At 37.4% G+C, this 22792-nt stretch overlaps 1 protein-coding gene, 1 long non-coding RNA gene and 2 pseudogenes across 3 annotated transcripts; all 4 read right to left on the reverse strand.

Moving 5' to 3' along the window:
• Positions 1-539: 539 nt before the first annotated feature.
• On the reverse strand, positions 540-1104 carry LOC149045484 (uncharacterized; annotated as a pseudogene).
• A 3424-nt stretch (positions 1105-4528) lies between these two features.
• LOC149045485 (QRFP-like peptide receptor) lies at positions 4529-10233 on the reverse strand (annotated as a pseudogene).
• Positions 10234-10714: 481 nt separating this feature from the next.
• On the reverse strand, positions 10715-13102 carry LOC149045486 (uncharacterized). Of its 2 annotated transcripts, none has more exons than XR_016187236.1 (4): positions 12823-13102; positions 12069-12350; positions 11657-11779; positions 10715-10775 (listed from the first exon to the last, which is right to left on the reverse strand). It is a non-coding gene; the product is annotated as an uncharacterized LOC149045486 (long non-coding RNA). The 2 variants fall into 2 exon arrangements; XR_016187237.1 differs by lacking the exon at positions 10715-10775 and adding an exon at positions 10980-11293.
• On the reverse strand, positions 12409-20586 carry LOC149045487 (neural cell adhesion molecule 2-like). The gene is made up of 10 exons (XM_089207806.1): positions 20364-20586; positions 18933-19208; positions 17804-18127; positions 16934-17197; positions 16519-16800; positions 15025-15273; positions 14458-14703; positions 13274-13546; positions 13079-13102; positions 12409-12545 (listed from the first exon to the last, which is right to left on the reverse strand). The coding sequence occupies exons 1-10, from the start codon at positions 20584-20586 to the stop codon at positions 12409-12411; spliced, it is 2298 nt and encodes a 765-aa protein (XP_089063932.1).
• Between the last annotated feature and the right edge of the window lie 2206 nt (positions 20587-22792).

A 22792-nucleotide genomic window follows, 5' to 3' on the forward strand; every position in this document is an offset into this window, starting at 1 on the left:
TCAGAAGTGGAAGTATTGAGAACGGCTCCGAGCCAAGTAATAACCTGAGTGGGCTCCCAAACGCATTTGGTTTCAATAGACAAATCCTCACACCTGAATCGGCATTTGTAAAGGAACTGATTAACGTGGCGAAGGTCTAAAATTAGACGCTTTTCGCCTGATTTTTGAACAAATACGGACAAAGGATTGATGATAACAGGAGCTTCAAACACTTCAGTGACGCAACCGTTGATAAAGAGATCGTTAATGGCACTTTCGACAAAAGGTGCCTGCGCCAAAGCCGAACTGTTATTTTTAGCTGTGAAGGGCGGAGGAATTTGGAGAAGCGGTAATTTATAGCCATAATCAATAACATCCAGGATAAATTGAGGGGCGTGAATGTCGTTCCAGAATGCGAGGGCTCCACGGAGCCGTCCTTTAACGGACGAGTAATCATCGCCGGATTTAACCTCGAAAGAATTTCCATCGACACGAAGAAAAATTAATTCATCGCTATCCTCATGAACAAGGCCATGTTCCAAATCGACGTCCGAAGTGAGTCATTTGGGATTCTGACCGGTATTAGAAGGAACATCAAACCGCAAATTAGGGCAGAAAGCCCTCCAATGCCCGTGTTTGCCACAAGCAAAGCACAAACCAGAAGACGATCTCTGGGACGAAAGCTGCGGGTTTACACGCGAAAACAAATTGGGTAGCTGTAAGGCGGAAAACTGCGGAGTTGTTGAAGTCGATGTAACATTACTTCTTTGCCGGGTCGAGCGAGATGTGAAACGCTTCGTGGACCTAGCTGCTCTGGATTCGGCCCTGTATATCTTTTTCTCATCTTCTTCGTCGTCTACGAGATCATGGTGCTTGTATTCGAGGACCGTCTTCCACCCGTACTGTGATTTATCAGCCAGTAAAATTAATTTTTGACGCTCTTGAAGCAGCTCCATACCTTTATCCAAGGCTTGTTTGATCTTCTCGACGTCGTCCCTTTCGAGGGCAATCTGGGCGTCTTCAACAGCATCTTTAAATAGCTTTGTTAGCTTTGTACTGCTCCTCGTTGCTCTTTTTGTTGAAGTGAGGAACGGAATCGCGTTTCAACCTTTTAATCTCTGACATCTGACGCCTGCTTCGTCCATAACTAGGCAAGGAAAAGTGATGGAGACAAGAAATAAACCTTATGGGAAAGTGCTAGTGGCAAGGCTGACCGTAGAATGCCACAAGTTTCTCAACGATCTCTTCTTACAAACATACTACCCATGAGCCTTCGCGTACTACGCTCGCACCCAGTTCTCTGTTCCGTGTCGGCAAAATATTAATTTATGTCAATACCGATTATCACAAATTACATTATTCTCCATGCATACTGTTCTTTATATATTTCTTAAGGTGTTGACATGGAGATTTCGTGTAACAATCAAGAGCTTCTTTAGTTGGTGATCATGTCCCCTATTCTCGTGGCTTTAAAGAGAACCTGCATTTTTAAAACAAATACTGGTAAAAGGGCTCAAAATATATCAACTCAAGATATCTGGTCCTTAAAACCATACCTGTGACCTTGTTAATTTTTTTTTCCGCTTTCAAAACTGGCCTTCACGGCAAGTTCGAACTACCCGCGTTCGCCATCTTGTTAGGTAAGCAAGGCATTTTGGGTTGATGACGTGTAATGGTTGCTCCGTTCATTCGTAGTTGGGTTATTGGGGTTTTCCCTAGCAAAATGGTTAATAGCGGAGCATTCAAGTGCATAAGTCGGGTAAAAACCAAGCAGGATATTAAGCTTCGCTTTGGTAGCTCGCCAAAATACAAGTTATTGACGTTCATGGATTCATACCATTGGAAGGACATTTCTTCCAAAAGATTTGCGTGTGCGTTCGGAGCATTTCGAGGACCATTGCCTCCATAGATCATACCTAATGCGTGTACGAATAGCTTTGTTAACAGGAGAATGATTGGATACCCATTTGATAACAAGGTTAGAGATTAATTTTAAGTACCCAATATCTTTTGTTTGATACATTTATAACCTTTTTAAAAATATTTACTCGGGGGTGACAGTCGTTAGGAGAAGTTGGAGGCTGGTCACTCTTATGGATCACAGGGTTAAGTAAATTTGTCATGGCACGAAGATGATACCCCTCTAGTTGATAAATGTTTCTTTTAGCTGCAACCAATATTTTAGGAGGAATAGGTACATCGCAATCGTCTTTAGGAGTTTACTGAGCCCGACTACAATTTAACCCTTTACACCCTTAAAAATCAGTTTGCATTTTCTCCACACCATTTTCCATGAATTTTCTATGGAACTAACAAGGAGAATTTGTTTAACAATCAAGAGTTTCTTTAGGTGGTCGTTCCCTGTATTCTCGTGACCTTTATGTTTGATTCAGGAGTGATGCTGTCAGAAGAAACTAGATGCCAGTCATGAATAGGCGTTTAAGGGTTAACTTACAGTCTTTCGTGTCATTCGTTTGTTTCTTTCATTTTTTTGTTCATATTTGTTTTCTTGATTTTATTCTTTTTAGAATTTTGTGTTGCAGGAAACGAGCTAGACTCCTTTCCAGTTGATGTGTCTTTTATGTCCTCCATTAGGAAAAGAATTTCTCTCGCCAAGCAAATTGACAAAGAAGAACACAAGTAGGTGAAGATGAAAAAAAAAAAACAAAGAAAGAAAAAGAGAAATATGGCAATTATCTTTTGGGTAGCCCTTTGTGTTTTTGTTTGTTTGTCTTTTCGCTTAAGAAAAAGGCCCAATTTGACAGTCGAACTTGACATCTCAGCATTTTTTGCACAAAGAATTGTTCACGCAGTAACGGATCTTCTCTCCTTCGTTCTCAATTCCTTCCAACCCGATGCTATATGGATACAATGTAACTTGAGGCAATGGCGTTCTTTAATCTTCGGGACACCACCCTTCAGACTCGCGGTAAAATACGACTGGATAAAGCAACTAGTCACAGTCTGACAACACATGTCCACTTTGCGCATTTTCTTGATTTATGACTTGAATTGATTTACAAATTTTTTTGTTCTTTACTCAGTGGCCCGAATTTAAAAGTTAGGGTTGTTTCAGTCACATATTGCCGTTTGTCATATGAAAACGCTGTTTTAAAGGGAAATTATTTTCACATGCTTGACAAATGTTGTCCACAAGCCTTTCGCTTGTTCATATGTATAAAAAAAAAACAATTTTTAAAAAAATGTAAATGTGTAGTAAGCAGGAGATTCAGTGGCGTTACTTGAGGAGACGTGAAGAATAACCCTTTTCTAATAAATAAGTCATTTACTGAGAACTCACTCCAAGACTCGTTCACACTAAACTTCCCTTGAATCTTTGTCGTTTAGTTTATGCGTGAATGTTTTTTTGCTATCAATGCAATGGGAATATGTTACTGTGTAAGTGTACCACTCCACACCTGGGTGAAATTGGCGATTTGACGTAAATACGCGTAGGGCTTAGTCGTATGTGAAATCTGATTACCCGATTCTACCTTGTCTCCCTCGGTCCTGATGACCAATCAACATCCCAAACTGTAAACCAAGCCTGGTGTGGTTAGGTGGCTTGATTTGTGATTTTGATTCCATTGGGACAAACTAATCCACAAAGCACCAGTTTTAACTTGTAGCTCGGTCTACACTGTACGCTTTTATGAACCGTGACGCTGTGCAGCATTTCCTTCCTTCTTTACCAGCTATTTCTCTTCGAACGCAATTTGCATTGTCATGGTAAAGTGCATCTTTTCGTTCTGTTTTGTTTTGTTTCTTTTGGAGGCTCTACTTCCTCCATTCTGTCGAGTGTGGGCCAGATCTCATTTCCCAAACAGTTGCCGGGTAGCGCGAAGGTTTTTTAGGACATGTTTAACAAACGGCATCCGAAAAGAAGAGAAAAGTGCGAAAATGAGAGGCAACTAGATCTCTACACAATTCTTCATTTTAACACTTGCACATCAAGGCGGTAAAAATCTACACTTTCTATGATAATAATTATATTTTTGTATTATACCATCATACGAGCCAAATGCTGCATGAAGACAAAACAGGTTAAGTCAACCCTTGATTTAGTGGATCACGTTCTGCAGAGTCGTAATCCATCGATATGAATTCAATTAATTTGGTCTGCTGGTAGCTAAACTTGTAATGAGCTCGCAAATGTCACAACTTGAATATAGTAAAACCTATGAAAAGTTAACAATAATCCTCACACAGAACTTGTAAACTGATATTATAACATAGCTAGTAAATTTGTCTAATCAAATTCAATTGCGCGAGCGTGCTTCATATCCCTATTGTGCACGCTCCCGACGTCAACAAACAAATCCCTCGCGAAAAAAAATTTCCATCTGGTTGAAAATGTTAAAAAAGTTGGTTCATACATCAGCTGTGCGTTCATCGAGATATGAAACACTTGGGAAGTTTGGAGAGCACTCAAGAAGCTAGAGTTGTTCTCGGCTACGCCTCGAGCAACTCTTACGCATCTTTCGTGCTCTCCAAACTTCCCGCGCGCTTCATATCTCGATGAACGCACGCTGACGTATGAACCAATTGTTTAATGTTCTCTTACTTGGACAATCGGGTCTCTTATAGGCAGTTTAGTTACACTTCTTAAGCTCTCATTATTCTTGCTAGCAAATGAGATTCTCGATAAAGGTTAAGTTATCATTCTCTTAAATGCGGCACGGAATTTCTTCTTAAGGTATATCAGGAGCCACGGGTTAACAACTATGTTTACATGTCCACATCAATAGCATAACAGCACAAAATAATATGGCAACGATTCACGCACACTGAAGTCAATGGCCAAAATCATATGATACGCATGCGCTGGAGGCCAGCAAAGTGCAAAGGCAACAACGACAGCGATCGACCGTAACTTGACGCTTGGTAGCATGGGCCCGAGTTGTTGCGCGATTGTTGATGACAATGGCAGTTTGTGCCTGTGCAGTGTGTGACAGACGTGTCCATAGAGAATGCACATGGTAACTAGGGGCAACAAGTAGATGGTGACTACGATGTAAAGAAAGATACCTCTCAAAGCTGCTTGAGTCTCGCCAAACTGAGTAAACTTTAATTCTATCCTGGAGTTCTTAACTTTGATTGTGATCAGCCATGGAGTCATCAGACACATTGAGGTGATCCAAATTGTGGGAACCAAGATCTTTCTGTTCCCAAAGCGAGGGAACGTTTTCATGGGAAGACAATTCCGAAGAAGAAGTCTAAAGCCACGGCTGTTAGAGAGAAGAGGGACGCTGTGACCGCCACGAAGAAAACAAACATGATGAGCTTGGCAAGGAGTTCACCAATTGTTCCATCGATCCACAGATTGTCCGAAATGATGAGTTCCATCGACTGAGGCATGACAACAGCTGTTACGAGCAGGTCGACCACAGCGAGGTTGACTTACATGAAGCTTGTTAATCTTCTTGTTTCTGGCCTCTTGTACAGAATATAGATCACCAAAATGTTTCCAACTAAGGCCATTGAAATGATTGCAGTGTATAAGATGGCGAAGGTGAGTTTAATTCTTGATGGATACGAGAATGGAGGCTGCACCGTGGAGCCTGAAGAGAATGAGATGCCATGGTTAAAGAAAAAAATAGAGGAAACAGGTCTGCAACGCGCGCGTACACCGAAAGGCGACATAGATAGTGACAGCATGCAATAATAATTATCGGAAAAACATCCACTAAACCCAGGCTTTCTCCATCATTGAAGAGTGCTTCACTTCTGTCATAAGGGGATATGCACTTAATTGATGGAAAATGTCAAAGCTGTTTGTGCTGTGCGTTTTTCACAAGTATTGCAGCAGCAACAATGGTAGCTTTAACTATTTTTAGGACACTTTCAGGCGCCATTTGTGAAGGTGGCTTTCCTACCGTTATCAGCCTGCGAGGACGTCAACATTTTTGGATCTGTAGCTTCCTAGTCTCTACTGTTTGAAGAAGTCAGCATAAAATATCTGAATACTTGGTTGACGGGATAAACTCAGCTCTAAAAAAACCAGAGTCTTTATTTCACGTTGTGTTCTTTGAATATTAGGTCTGCCAGGAAAAAAGTGAATTTGCCAAAATTACAAAATTACAAAAATCTAGATGTTTAGCACAAAACGGCGCAGTTCAGCCAGCTTGCTTAACAGCCTCTCATTTTTTTTCTGTTGTTGTTTGTTTTTGTCTTGTTTTGTTTTTGTTGTTTTTTTATTGGTGAAAAATGTGCTGCACTTCTTTTCCGTGCTTCTTTTTCTTCTTTTCACTTCTTTTCACAATGTTAGTTCTGGCAGAACTAAAATTGTGTCAATCGGTTATTTCGATGATGAGGGAAAAAATCTGAGATCCGAGCTTAGTTAAAGAAATGAAAATGGAAAATAAAAACTTAGCTATGAAACCTTACTCCTAGGGAAGGCATTTGCCACCCAAATTATCGAATGATGGAAGCGCAAATTTTGTGTCAACCTTTTTTTCGTCATCTAAGCTATTTTGAAAGATGGTTTCGGTGGATTTATCGCACAAAATGGTTTCATAATACTTGGGTGATTTCTTTACGTAATAATTTCAGTTGACCGCTTCGATATAATAACGCCCCAAGGAATAGGAAAAGGAATAAAGAAAGAAAAGATCCTATTTGGTTTGGTGTTTATCGCATGCGCGTGTATCAACCCGGGAATCGAGTTTGCAACTCCAGCTTGAAAAGAAACATTTACAAGATTGACTAAAGAAAAATTGGGAAAGTGGTTTTCCACCTTCAAAGATATATTGATTCAATTATAATCCCGTAGATGCAAGAGTTCGCATTCCACGTTTACATCTCGTCCCTTTGGCTGCTAACATGGCTAAAGCATGATAACTAATTACAACGACGTTTGCCCGTAGAGGGCTTCAAATAACAGAAAGAATCTCAAAAAGACGCCGTGTATTTCCAGTCAGAGGACAATCATGAAAGAATAATAGCCAAAAGAGGAAAAGTTTTAAGAAATTACAGGTTCAAACACAAGTTGAAAATGACTTTTCTTTTTAATTTTTACGCGAAACAGAGGAGGTCGAAACTTTAAGGAAAAAATGGTGGGGCAAGCAGTCATACCTGGCAACTTCAAGAGAAGATATGAGAAAAGCCCATACGATTCTGGCGTCTTGATTTACTAATTCACTGTTATCAGGTGTACAGTCTCCAATCGACTGCTGATGTCTAAACTCGAAGTAGTTAAAATTATCACTCACGCTCAAAAGAGTATAATTTCAATTGATGCCGACATCGTGTTAAACGATAAAATAGAACTCTATTTAATCTGAAATACTGTAAGGGTTTCCTTATACTGGTGTTAGGAAAAAGAATGGAAACATTATATTACTTGAAGCCATTCGATACAAAAATTATAATAAGACGGGTTGATTATTTCTTATTGCTTTTGGCGATCTCATCTAAGTACAATTTCTTTCACCTTTTTTCTTATTGCCGTTGTGAATTTGGTACGGAAACAGTTGCTCCGTTTCTACGGTGATTAGATCTTGTACTATTTTGTGATAAGCTATGTTTTTAATTATGTCAATTTTCTAGTTGTAAATCTCTCTGGTAAAAGTTAACCTCGCACAGGAATTCCTGGAAACTCCTGCTTCTTATACTATTGATTACTTTCAGACTGGTTTTTTTTTTTTTAAGTCAAATTCACGATTCCAGAATATTTCTCAAATTTTAAGTTAACACCTTCAACACCTCTTTTTAAAAAAGTTGATTCTGATTGTAAATAGCTTATGCTTTTTCATCTCCGCACTGAATTTGTAATTATATAACTTATGCGAATAGCACGTAGTTTTGTTAGGGGCGGTACCTTGGGTACGCCCCTTCTTCTCCGAATTTTCTGTTTACTCTGTTGTTATATAACAATCCTCTAAGGCTATTTTCTCGTAAACTATCTTTTCAAGCGTAATTTCAATTCTGCCAATAGGTTAATTATAATTTTCGTATTATCAATCTTGCCTTCGTTCTGGCCGGTCTTAACCCTAATATTAAGAAATTTAAGGTAGAAGATCATTTTTTGATTGCGTAAACAATTTGAAGGTGCATACTTAGTATGCAGGAACTTTCGTAAGTACTCTAACGTGATTCACTGGTTGAAACGGAGCGATCGCGATGTAAGAAGTGTTATCTTTGGTGTCACCTTTATAAGGTGATGCACAGCATCTTTGAATCAGAGAATATAGCCAAGTAGAACAGTGTGGACTTATGTCGAAAGAAATAAGTTGAACTGTGGTGAATAAGATCAATACTGGGCTGGTTCCCGAGAGTAAGAATTGTACTAAGAGTTCAACCAGTAATAAAGGAAATTCAACTGGGTGTTAGAGAGTAATTCTTCTAACAATCGTGCACTGTCTCTGAAGAAGAAAAGATTCTCTATCTTAGAAAATTTGCTCAAAACAGTCAGGAACAACAACGAAGGTCCTCAGCTGCTTAAAGATACCGCTGACTAGTATGCGTTTTATCGCAAGTTGTGAGAACGTCGTCCCCAGGTTCCAGACCTCGCCAATTCTTCCCTTTCCTCCCCCCCCCTCCCCCCCCCGGACTGTTCTCTTAATCCCCTTGAAAAAACTCTTCTACAGCCAGCGCTGAAGAGTTTTATTACAGTTTTTATCATAATGAGGGGCTAGAAAATAAACTAACGAGAACTCCCCTTTTAGGCTTGGATAAATCTATATATTAGAAATAATAAAAAAGTTGCGATTGTCTTTAGCCGGCATAGTATTATATCAGAGGTAAGATAAATCGGGGAGAAAGCTGCCATGGTCAGTCAACCTGGATTGAAACACTTCAGCAATACAGTGGATCAGAACATTGATAACAGAGGCATTTACAACTTATCCTTCTGTAACATCTTAAAATTATCGAATCAGTTAAAAAATATTGTTGTTTCCTCGAGCGCCGGTGTATTTTATAATTGCGAAACATCGAAAAATCCTAACTGACTCCTTTGTTATCATGATGACAAACTCGAAGGTTCCCCTAGACAAACACGCAGTTCTAAACAGACCGATAAAGCATGCGTCAAAGACGCGACCAGCTATAGCTTCGTCCGTAAGTGTGAAAAGTTGAGAATGTGGATAACTCATTTAGTGATATACATGAAGATGCTATTTCATAGATGCGGCCATCGCTTAAGTCTGAGGACGTCATCCAAAAGCTTAATGAGGATACAGAATGGTTTCAATCTCAACTCACTTGTTAATCAATAAATAGCCATAAGATAAGCCTCTAATCATTTTATTACAGATATTAAGTAGAGTGTTTTATATTATGTTAAATACAACTTATTGTGTTTGGATAGTGTACAAAATTAAACGCTCATACGTGCTCTCATTTCGTCCGGTTTTTAAACAAGCATTCCATTTACCATGGTAAAATTGTTTCCATCTACCACAGTATGAACCCTTTACATGGCGTTTTATTTTTCTCATACGAATCGAAAACACTAAAGAAAATTATTAATTTGAATTAACTCACACTCTATTAAGACGGTTCTCTCCGTTTATGACAAAAGCATTTAATACTAGCAGCAAAACGGTAAATGTCAATAACAATGCTCTCGCTTGTTTTCAAATAAAGGTAACTTGAAAGTTAAACAAATCATTAGAAATGATGAAATATGTAATTTAAAGAAGATACTTCGTCGAGGGATAAGTGCTAGTTAATACCTCACGACTAATTCATTACCAAACTATAAAATTTTTTACCAAATTTCATATCTCCATTAGGAGATCTCTTACCAGGTCTGTTATAGACAAATTTACTAAATGGTTTTACAACACAACAATGAAAAGCTCGCCAAGTACAGCTATCGACATAAACGAGCCGTTTTTCAAGTTAGTTGTTTTTTGTTTGTTTGTTTCTTTCTCTTCTGATTTAATCGATGACGGAAGTTTAATTCATATCTATTCAAATTTCCTTATTGTGAAACCGATTAAATTATTTATTACTGGCATCCTTTAAGAATTTATTAATTGTTTTTTGTGCTTTTATTATTATTATTTTGTGAATCAAGGACAAAGCTTTCACATATTCTTCTAATATTAATATTGGAAAATTTAACTAACACAAACCTAGACTTAGTTTAGCACCGAGAAGTGACGATTATGTACCCTAACGACGGTCACTGGCCCATTTTCCCAATCTCTTAGCTGGGGCCTTCTTTGCAGCTTCCTCACTTGGTCCTGCATCTTCATTTCCCAGATCTTCAACCCTGGAGTATTTTGCCTTGTCATAAGCGCCCATGTCAAGAAGTTCCAAATATGTCTTAAAAGAAAGTAACAAATGGGGTTACACTTTAGCCGCAGAGCGTAAAAACACTGTAAAGTTAAGCTGAAAAGTGCGATCACTTCCCCAGCGTACTGAGAATCTCTGTGTTTTAAAATCGCGGGTATAATTTTGCGAGTTTCTTATTTCCTCTCGGAAAATAGAGGAGTTGCAAGTAGGTGGATAGAACTGAGCCGTCTTATGCCCTGGGGACGATCACAACCGACGTAAATATCAGAAGGAGCCAACAAGTTGAATTACTCGTAAATGGCCTTGCGGGCTGGAAAATGTCTCTTGCCAGAAGTATGAATGGTCTCAGTTGAAGCTTTCATAGACTGAATGGAAATAAAACCAATGCTAGGAAATATTGCTTCCAATATATGGGGACAAGGTAAGAAGTTTGAAAAGTTATAACTGAAATGCATGAAATATTGGGAAGTTGTCATTTCTAGAAACAAACCTCCCACTCATCTACCTGTGCATTCAATGGCTCCATCTGAATTGCCTGCTCTTGGTCAGGACTAAATATTGGAAATTAACATTGCATACTTTCAGGTTCAAAACAAAGAAAAGTGATAAAAAGAAAAGAGAAATAATCTCTCTTGCCGATAGTGAGGAAACAATATTGTTACTAAACCAAGACCATAAATTATTATAAAATATATCAGTAATTATTGTTATTTAAGTACACTTTGTCAATCGGATGAAGGTCAACAATAGCCCCGTGGTTTGTTAAAATCAATAAAGAAACAGTTGGTTTTAAAATCAGAAAAATTTTACGTGGATTCCAAGTTTTACTTCAAAGTACTAAATCCATTGATTAATCTAACCGAAAATAGATGGAAGGTACTTAAGAGATAAAAAAATTAAACAAAGGAATTAATGAAGCCGACTCTATCAGCACTAGATGAATGTTAATAATGCATCATAAACACGGTAAAAGTAAAGTCACTGCGATATGATTTTTGTTATCGTCATCATGCAATGGGGAATTTTTTCGATGAATAAAAGGTAAAATAGTTGACTTACAGAGCCATAGCTGCAATTCCAAATAATGAATTAAAGGAGATAGAGAAGGTAAAACTGTGCATTAATTTATTAAATCGAATATTCCAATAAAATTTCTGTGAAGTGGCAGAATATTTTGAATTTGCACAAATTAGGAGTGACGCGATATTTTCTGAATTTAAAATTATTATCAATACATATACAGATGTGAAAAAACTCTACATTAGCATTTTTTGGCCGCAGGAGAGTAATTCTTGTAAAAATATCTCTACTCTTAGACTCGTAGCTCAGTGTTCCCCATGCCCCTCAGTAGACATGTTTAATAGGTTTAAACATTTCCTTCTATTACTTTCAGACAAAGAAATCTGAAATAACACAGAAAAATGGACGTCACCTGTCCTTCGACGCTTCCAGAAATGCCAGGCAATTAGCGAAATGGCAATCGCTGCCGCCACTGATCCACTAATGTAATACCACAAAGTGTTGAAACTTTGCATAGCTTGTGGCACTTGCTTCGCTAATTGTGTGAGATAGATAAATGACCATTAGACAAATATCGACGGTAGTAAAAGTACTAATAAAATTCAAGTTATTTGGAAAAGCTTTGGAATAGCTTGGCACATTATTTAACTCGTGATTGACACCTGATCTTTGAAACGAAATACCTGAAGTTTAGAGAGCAATGCAAGGTAATTTCATGTAAATGGTCAGGTGACCCATATTTGTTTCGTCTTTAACTGACAAACAGCTTTAATCTATTTGGAAATATATTTTTTAATCAGTAAAGTTGTATAACACCAACTTACCTTTGACGTTTATTTTTTCAGAGGAACGGGAGACAAAATCGAGCTTGTTACGTGCCTCACAAGAATAGACACCACTGTCCTCCTTCACAACTTCAGTTATAGTAAGTTCACTCATCTTTTTATCGAGTCTTGTATTAATCTGTGCTCTTTCGGGTGGTGAGTCTCCATCTTTTTTCCAAGTTACATTTATTGTTTCTTCGTTGACGTTGCAGGACAATGTGAGGTTGTCTCCTACTGTGAGTGCTCGATACTGATTTGAAACAACTTGAGCAGAGGCTTTACCTACGTTAAGAAAAAGGCAATTGATTAAAATCCTGCTCCACATTTATCACCCTCACCGTCAGCAGCAGTTCAGTGTCAGCGTCACGTAATTGGCTTCGCCATGGTTATCGTCGGCGTCATCATCACGGTCAGCGTCAGCGTCATCGTAATCGTCATCGTCATCGTCATCGTTATCGTCATTATCATTAAACTTACCTAAAATACGCAGTGTTACAGAGGAACTAGTTTTATTTGCTTTATTTTCCGTTGTCGTTTGGAATAGCTTTGCCCATTATTTAACTCGTGATTGACACCTGCTCTTTGAAACGAAGTACCTGAAGTTCATAGAGTGATACAAGGTAATTTCATGTAAATAGGTCAGGTGACCTATGCTTGTTTCGTCTTTAACTGATAAACAGTTTCAATCTATTTGGAAATATATTTTTTAGTCAGTATAGTATTTTTTTAAGACACAACGGTAACGCCAACTTACCTTTGACATCTATTGTTACAGATGACCTGGCAACAAAACCGAGCTTGTTACGTGCCTCACAATTATACACACCACTGTCCGTCTTCCTAACTTCAGTTATAGTAAGTTCACTAACTTTTTCATCGAATCGTGTATCAATCTTTGCTCTTTCGGGTGGTGAGTCTCCATTTTTTTTTCCAAGTTACATTTATTGTTTCTTCGTTGACAATGCAGGTCAATTTGAGGGAGCTTGTTACTATGAGTGGTGGATACCAACCTGGAACTTGAGCAGAGCTTTTTCCTACGTTAAGAAAAAGGAAATTGATTAAAATGCTGGTCCACATTTGTCACCCTCACCGTCAGCAGCAGTTCAGTGTCAGCGTCATGTCATCGTCATCGCCATGGTTATCGTCGGCGTCATCGTCACGGTCAGTGTCTTCATCATCGTTATTGTCATTATCATCAAACTTACCGTAAACACGCAGTGTTGCAAAGGAAATACTGGTATTTGCTTTATTTTTCGCTTTACACTTGTAAGTCCCTTCCATCCTTTTTGTGACGATTAAAAATTCCAGGAATGATTCTCCTTCGTGATTGAATTGATTGATACCAGATGGCAGGTCAGCATTATTAAAAACCCAGACTAATGTTGGTGTTGGCACACCTGAGGCTCGGCAACTGAAGTTCACAGAGTTTCCCTCGGTAACAGACTGGTTTATTGGAGGCTCTATAATCTGGGGAGATACTTCAATTGAAAAAAAATCCAAAGTTAGCAAGGTTCGCGTGGTCCAGTTTAGCCCCATTTATCCAATCTTTGATAAAACGAGGAAACAACAACAACGACAAACTATCAAAACAAAAAACGCAATGTTCAAGCCTATTTTTGACCAAGGTCAATTTTTCCCAAAGGTTTTCTTCGCGTTCAGCGTAAAAAGATATTGTTTGCCCTTAAGTTGTCCCAGTTGTCCCAATAACATTCATCCTTTTCTTGTTGGTTGTTGAGTGTGATGTTAAAAACACATATGTTCAACGACTATCAGTTTCCTTTTTTAACAGTTTATATTGAATTCGAAAAGTTATTAGGCGATGATGATCAAAACAATGTAAAACATTTGTATTCTGAAATAAAAAAAAAGAAAGAAAATCTGTTATTTGTCGTTTCCAAATTGTGCGTTTTAATATGAGTTCACGGATAAAAATGTTATCGTGGACAACAGGATTTGCAATTTCTTAAGAGCGGGAGGTGTTTTTAATTATTTCTTTGGTCACGGATTTAGCCTCAATAACAATCTGGGTGTGTGTAAGTCAGAATCAACTGTACGTGTTCAGGTACCCTTTTCTAGAAAAAAAGTGTACTAATGTTGGTAATTTGAACCAAGTTTTATGAATGTTCCTTTAAAATCTCTTTCCAACTTCAATCCTTAATATTTAGGTAATGATACATTCAAAGCCAAGTTGATGAACTATCTTTAACACTAATGAAAATGTATCATAAGATCATGACTTCTTAGTTCCTTGGTCGTCGACATTCTTAAAGGAAAAGGATGAAAAGAGAAAGAAAAAATAGGTCTATTTAAATTTGGCTGAAGCTCAAAAACAAACGCTTTGTTAAGTTACAAGTTTGATAAATGACATAAAATACAACATAGAGTTTACCTGTGACATCGATCCAGAAGGAAGAGTTTGCTTTTCCATAATCATTTTTAGCAGTACATTCATAATAGCCTTTATCTTTAAACGTTGCTCGTCTAATAACTAAGGTGTTGGTTTTATTAAGTGGCACTCCATCCTTGGTCCAGTTGACATATACTTGTGGATCACCTTTCAAATAACACTCTTTTGTAAATGTGGAGTTAAATGCAATGGTGAGATTTCTAAGCTCATCAGTAACACGGAGTGGAACTGCAAAGTAAGCATATAAATACAAATTACAAAATTAGAAGCCACCCAACGGGCCCCCCCTCCCCCCACCCGCAAAAAGAAAAAAAAATTAAACAAATTAATAAATAACAATTTAAAAAAGAAAACGATGAACAATTTTTTGATCATATCAAACAAATGCTTTTAAAAACCATGTTAGTCAGGCTAAATTACTAGCTTAGGCATGAAACCATCATATTTTTAGAGCAGGAACAAAAGAACAAGTGTAGAGATTTTCCAGTTCTTCGCGATAAATATCTAATCAAGTTGTGTAAAGAATTACTGTACACTTGACGTACACACCCTTTACACAAATGTCAATGTCTTTGGTGGAAAAGCCTGCTGCATTCTCTGCCTTACAAGTGTACCGCCCTTCGTCCTCCTTTGTTATCTCAGAAAAGAAGAGAGACAAACTCTGTCCTTGAAATGTATTATTCTTGAACCAGGTGATCTGAGGTTCAGGCCGACCCTCCACAACTTTACACGTCAAGTTCACACTGTTTCCTTCTATGATGAGATTGCTTGCTCCAGGAATATCCACTTTTGGTCGAACTAAGAGGTAAATAAATAACATGTCCTTGGAAAATCGGAGGTATTCCAATATCATTTACACTGAACACGTTAAACGCCGTAACTAAATAAACATTTGAAAATGACACTAGCGCTTGATATGAAATATAATCATCTGTCAGGTCTATACACTCCTATTATCTCGGACCAGTTTACGAAAGACAGAGGGCGCAGCTATTATTGCTAATCCCCACATAGAGAGTTATAGGAGCAATCGATAACCTTATCATCCTACAATCTTGGTTCGCGAAAACGCTGATAGCTTGCCACAGCATTTAAAGAACCGAAAGCATTCCATTCACTTCACTGATGTTACAAATAGTAACAACACACTCGCCATCCATGGCACTGCATCTTTAAAACAAGAGCCCGTGGTTCACAAGATTCCCAGTGAGTAAGGCAAAGTTTACATCTGCGGAACAGGCAGACCTATGCAAGTAATGGTTAAACGAGTAATATGGCAGATCGAGAAACGACATGCTAAGACAAAGGCTTCTGCAGTTTCAGAAGACACCTGGAAACCACTTGCGCTGGACTGAAGTAGAGTATATTGATTGTGATCCTATTATTAGACACGCAGGGTAAAAGAGGCCATCCACGTAAGACTTCGCATGTTACAACATAAATTGGACATTGGGGTAGACATCCCAGAAACATGGATGCGGACCACAAGAAACACAACATAATAACTTTGCGACAGTGGACTCCGAAAGAACATTTGGTCAAAGTGTGCCAATCGCGGCCGGTGTGGGATTCTAGCCAATCAATGTCAAACAGAGTGTTTCATAAAGTCATGCATATCTACCGACCTTATAGCACGAAAACACGATATGCAGTCAAAAAGTCGCCATCCACATCCAAAGTAACTTAATGGCGAGACAAATGATTATACTGTATTCAGAAAGAGAATTCGTCATCATGACCAACCGAGTCGTTTTTAAGCACATTACCAGTTTGAAAAGAAACTATAACCTTCATCAAAGGGCACTTACTTTGAGTTATAACGAGGAGACTACATTGTTGATAAATAACTTAAGTATAATTTCTTTTAACATGACACCCTACTTTCGAACAACTGTAATCAACAAACACATTCACGATAAAATGTCGCCTCACATGGCTGCGGATATGAACAGCAAAAAGGTTTTGAAACTGAGTAAATTAAATGCATTATATTTGAAGAACTGACTTTATGACTTTCTATATATTATCTTATTGGTCACTCACTTATAACTGTCACTACTATGTTTTTATCTCTGCTTGTGACCCTGTGTGGTCCTTTAGTTTGTTTCATGGTACAGGTGAATACTCCATTGTCTTCAGGCTTTACAAAACCAATACGCAGGCTGCCGTTGGATACTTGAGTGAATCGTTTCGGGTCTAAGGACTTTCCTCCTTTCTTACTCCAAGAAATCTGTGGACTTGGTGATCCATCAGCACTACAGCTTATAATGCCAGACGTATACGCAATAAAGGTTTGTTGGTCCAACGTCTTCTCAGTAAATCTTGCTGTTGAAAGCAGTAATGAAAAGCACCAATATCATAGCTATACTGTTAAAAAGTCAGAAGTTTACTCGTCTTACATGGAAATATCCTGCATGTTAAGCCTATTTCTACAAGATAAAAAGATGTGTTTTCATACCATTAATGTAGACAATGTAATATTGAACATATTCCAATCTCTGGCATTCATATATTCCTCCATCAGATAGCTGCACGTCATCAATGAACAGATCACCATTGTCTTCAGCCCTGATCCTTTCAGAAGTAGAGTTTGTTATTTCAAGCTTTTGCCTATTAATGACCCACCTAGCATGAATGGTTTTATTGAGTATAGAACAGTGAAGCTTTTCTCTGCTACCAATATCAAAATAGAGTTGATCCATCATCAATACTTTCTGGTTTTCTGCAAAAAAAATAGTTCAGTTTAAAAGATTTTATCAAAATAAATCAAATTTTTTGTACTAAACACTACAAGGAGAGATAGAAAAGTTGATTATATTTACCTGTGCTAAAGCTTAAATTGAGAAATGTTTTTAACAATGTCGTATTTTAAACTAAGTTACAATGCTCCAAACAAAATCATGTTAGCCATTAGGTCACCCTTAACTGAAGTCAGGTGATCTCATGAGCAGTCATATCACCTTCATGAAAGTCATGTATACCCTAGCTAACATCATTTCACCTCAAGACCAAGTTGAATCATCTATAAGGAGGGTAAGTTCTTAAAGAAACTGTGGCGTTGCGTCGGTGGGGGAGTATAACACCCGCCATGACGAAGGGCTAACGCTCTAAATTTAGCTTTGAAACTCTTTACGGGGGCAAATTTACATTATCAACTCGGTTGATAAAATCAAAATCATCTAAGTCATTTTAAGTCGACTCATGTTACCCTTAAACCAAGTCATGTCATCCTTAACCCTAACCCTCTACTTTAGAAGGTCAGTGGGAAGAAGAAAGACAATCACGAAAATCAGAATAACTAATCAGACCTAAAAGTTTAGTTGCTTACTTGGTTGACACAACGCTTGAGAACCCTCGTCATCCGCTTGACATCGAGGTGGAATATTTAACTTTCCATCGATGCGATCGCATGATGCAAGTTCAAACTCCTCTCCAGTGCAAGAGACATCGGACATTGCAAAAGGTATTCCCTCAGCCTTTATGTCTGACCCAATAAATTCCGCTAAAGCCTCTTCAAAGCCAAGTTGACGACAAATAACTTTGACATCATTTAAGTCCCATTTATTCCTACATATCTTTGCCCATCTCCCCTTGTAAAACACTTCCACTCTTCCTCCATACTCCATATTTGCGCCATTCAAGCGAACAGGAACTTATGGAATTACAAAAATTTTAATCCATTAAGATGGAAAATACTGGTTATCAAGAATCAAGAATGCCTTTAAATCACGAAAGGATAAATAGTTCATGCCAGTATAAGTGTTTAGTTTTAGGGGAAATTCTGGGTGTAAATTATTCAGTATTCGTACGTTGGATGTATCGTTCTTTGTCCCATGTAGTTCACGACATTTACATAGTTTCCTTGCAGCGATGTTTTACGACAAACCTCTTTTACATTGCTTCGTGACTGTGCTTTAAATTTTGAAACAAGATTTTTTTAAAAAAAAATGTTGGAACATTCAAGACGTGTCTTCTTAGCCTAAAAGCGTTTACTTTCGGAGAACACAATAGGGTGATTTACATTTTAAATTAGAACGTCATTTTTAAAGCATTTCTCATGCCATTATCAAGAAAAAGGCATTTAGTTAAGTATAAGTAGGGTAAAAATTGTAAAATTCCTTAGTTGCACGAAAGAGAGAGAAAAAAGGAAACCAGAAGGATGTAAAAGTTTTAAGGAAACTTAGTGAAGGGTTTAGAGGTTGTGAAGTTCATGAAACCGAAATGCATAACTGCGCAGTTAGGTTCTTCTTTCAGCAGCAATTCAACTATAATCGTCTAAGGGTGCAAACAAACCCGCCAGATTTTTAGCGATACACACCTTTTTAGAACCTTAAGATACCCGAAGATGAGCAATCATTGATCTCGGGAAAGTTTTAATCTCCGGAGTGTGAGTAAATCTATCATGTTACCATCTTTGGAGATCATGCGGATATTAAATGAGTGCAATTCATTATTACCTTTGCAAATTTGTTGTTTATTTTCCAAGTTGTTTTGACATCTGTTCGGAATGGTACAGTTGTAGTCGGTGAACATCTCTGAAGCATTGCCACGTTCTGCGTACCATGTGTAATTAGCAAAGACGCCGTTGTCATAGTAGCCCATGGCCATGCAGGTTGAATTTTCATCTGCTTCATCCCATTGACTGGCACAAAGCTTTTTCCAACTGCTGTTTGAGAATATCTTCATTGTACCGACAGATGGGTTCTTCTCTGTTTCAAATCGCAGGGGAAATTCTTCAAATATTAAAAAAAAAAAACAATAGATAAATAAGGATAACAGTAAACAACGTGGACTAATTAAGCTTAGGTAAATTCTTTTGTTGATGATGTCTCGATATAATTACCTAGTAACAGTAGTCCTTGCATTGTTGAAAAGTTTCTTTTCAGTTTATGGTGGAAGAATTTCCGGCTAAGCTAACATGATTTTCTTTCCTCGTAGTTATGAACACTACTGAACTAGTATTGGAAATAAAGCCTGAAAAAATTAAGGCCCGTACGGGATTTGAACCCATGACCTCTGCGATACCAGTGCAGCGGTCTACCGACTGAGCTAACAAGCCAACGAGGAGCTGGCCCTTATGTTGGATCAAAATAAACCTTCGAAGTGGTGAATAATGGCTGTAAACATATGAAAATCATATGAGTGCACCGCGGTTGAAGAAACGAACAGAGAATCAGTCCTTGCAGTTCTGAAAACTACTGAACTAGTAGTTAAAATAAGGCCTGAAAAAAGTCAGGTCCGTACGGGATTTGAACCCACGATCTCCTACAGGCCTAACCTTTCTCAGGCCTTATCTCAACTACTAGTTCAGTAGTTTTCATGACTGCGAAGATTGATTCTTTATTTGTTTTTTCAACCGCAGTGCATGCATATGATTTTCATATGTTTAAAGCCATAATTTTCTTTGCCAGCAGGTCAATTAGTAACTGAGGTTCTTCCATTGTTAAGAATGTTTCTTGTCAATAGATGATAGTTCACATTACCGGCTTTGCTAACAAAGTATTGCTTATGGGCAGTTCAACGACATTCGTAATTGCCATTGCGCAGGCGATTCAAACTTCTTATTGGGCGGCCACGAAAACTTGTGATAAAAATTTAGTACCTATTGTAGTACTAATTTTAGTAAATATTTGTTTTGTTTCTTCCAAGAAAAGCATGGTGAATTCCATACATGTACAGAGTTCGTGCATTCATTAAGGATTTCTGACTTAAAATGAAATCCTGACTTTTAATAACTTGTGCATTTCACATATTTTACCTGGATGATTATGTGATTAGAATTCAAATTCAGCAGTTCCGTTCATTTGTTGTTGCTCTAATTTTTATTCCTGTGTTTGTTCATTTTTGTTTCAACTACGAAATCAGAAAAGCTGCAGTTTGTATGTTACCTTCATGGCAACTGGACATGTTACTACACTCTCTCAGCAGTGCTCTGATCCCATCGCAGTGTTTCCCACCATATGCTGGTTCTAGATCGGTACATTCTCTCTTTCTTGTTTGTATACCACCAAATGGCTTAGAACAGATACTCCAGGAGTTCCACTCACTCCAGCCACCATCCACTAACAATGTTGTCAACAAAAGCAGTTGAGAAACAACCACAGACGACATGTTTGAATCATTTAACAAAATACAGTTTGTAAGACAGTGGCGCAGTCTGTATTTCTACCTTCCTCTATAATTACTTGAATGCTCAAGTTAACATTTAGTTGCAGCAAGCTCATTAATTTGGTATTTGGCGATTCTGTAGGGTTGGCATTGAACTTAGAAATGATGCCTTAGCCAAGCAGAATATCACCGTTAGACTGTGTTTTCTTGAAAAACTTATTTCCTTGGAAATGATTAAAATAGTAATTTACATACAAACAACGGGGCAACATACTCGCAGATGTGCATGGAACGGCTACCAGTGTGAGCAATAGAACAGCCTGAGGATTCATGACAATCTTCATGGAAAATTCAAAGTAAAAGAATAAAAACATTAACGACGAAGAAATCGGAAACTGGAACACTTAATAATAGAAATTTAATTAGTCACGCTTCGATTAGCTGTGTCACTTGTTCGTCAAAACATTCCTAAAGCCATATGTAGTAAATTCTAATTAGACAAGTTCAACTGGAATTTTATAACCAATTTGTTCGGTATAAAAATAAAAATCACATCGAAAATAACAGAGAAATTTCATAACGAAACTTGTTAAAGCACATCAGTGTAAAAGTTCGACGCGTTTCAAATGAGCATTTACCTCTGGCGCTACATACTTCTTAAAATAAATCCTCCGTTACTCTTCTGTTGAGATAGAAAAGGCAATAGGGCTCATGAGAATTTATATAATTATAATGATGATGATATTGGTAATAATGAAAAAAATATCATTTATGAAGATGATATAAATAACAATGATATATAGACATATAATAATCATGTAGCTTTAATTTTTTCCTAGCTCGACGAGCAATCTTCAAATTAGCATATTATTCTTTCTGTTCATCACAATTTAAACTTATGACATCATTATTATTTAAAAAAAAGCCAATCAAGTAATACATCTTTAGTGCGTACAACCATCTGGTAACAAATACCATGATTAGCTTACTGACGTCACTGGACTGTTTTTTTTTCAGCAGTTATCAGCGACCAACAACATATAAAATTAAAAAGCCTTCCCAAACAAAGTGGAGATTCGCCAGATATAAAACCTCGTTCTGTGATGACACAAACAATAAAAAGGATGAAGATGACGAATATTTTGCATAAGAATGTATTTCAGAGCCAATAACTATATTCTTTGAATGTTTATGACTTCACTTCGAAGCGAGCCAATAAGAGGACAGCAAAATCGTCCCATGGCAACCATCTGGTGTAGAATTTAGTGTTAACTAAAAGTAGTTTATTTAAACAGTTTTTCCTTCTAAACAGTTTTAAACTAATTGTAAATAAATTTCAGTTCACTGCCAAAGCTATTTCTTAGAATGAAAAGTAGTTTATTTAAACTATTTTTTCCCTTCTGTACGGTTTTGAGTTAATTGTAAACTAATTCCAGCTCACTGCCAAAGCTGATGGAAAACTTATTTTTGTTTTAATCATTACCTTTAAGTGACACCGCTCTACCCTAAGATCTTCTCTATTTTTAATGCGCAAAATAAAACTACCGTTGAATTTATTTGCCGTAATCGTGCCAAACATTTCTATAGGCATTATCTTCGTTTAAAATACGCCAATCAAGTAAGAGATTGTTAACGCTTGCAACCATCTGGTGACGAGTAGCATAATAATTTTACTGGCGTCATTAGACTGTTGAAAAAAAGTTGTCAAAATTGGATTCTGGAGATTCTAGTATCACGACCAGTTTACCATTTCGTTTATCTTTTTTCTGTCAAGTTTTGCTACTTGCAGAAGAAAACAAATCATATGGTAATAATAACTTTTTCAACTTTTCCTTCTGATGAAAAATTGATCATTTCGAAACGAAGTGGTTCTTTGCTAGATATAAAACCTCGTTACGTGGTAACACAAACAATAAAAAGGAAGAGGACATGGATTTTGCATAAGAATGCATTTTAGAATACAATAACTATTTTTTTAAATTTTTACGACTTCACTTTGAAGCGAGCCAATAAGAGGACAGAAAAACTATCCCATTGCAACCATCTGGTGTAGAATTAAGTACGTCTTAACTAAAAATAGTTTATTTAAACAGTTTTTCCCTTCTAAACAGTTCTGAGTTTATTGTAAATTAATTTCAACTAACTGCCAAAGCTAATGGAAAACTTATTTTGCTTTTATTTGCCACATTCGTACCAAAAAAAGCATGTC

This window comes from Pocillopora damicornis, chromosome 5, assembly GCF_964200805.1.
Source record: "Pocillopora damicornis chromosome 5, jaPocDami1.2, whole genome shotgun sequence".
NCBI classification, from domain to species: Eukaryota; Metazoa; Cnidaria; class Anthozoa; order Scleractinia; family Pocilloporidae; genus Pocillopora; species Pocillopora damicornis.

Bases quoted from the DNA above. Each gene is read 5' to 3' on its own strand.
- LOC149045487 (XM_089207806.1), bottom strand. From the start codon at position 20,586: ATGTCGTCTGTGGTTGTTTCTCAACTGCTTTTGTTGACAACATTGTTA. The intron at 16,801-16,933 runs GTATGAAAACAC...TGCTTTCAACAG, and splicing joins TTACATTGTCTACATTAATG to CAAGATTTACTGAGAAGACG. The intron at 13,103-13,273 runs GTAAGTTTGATG...TTCTTAACGTAG, and splicing joins TGCAACACTGCGTGTTTACG to GAAAAAGCTCTGCTCAAGTT.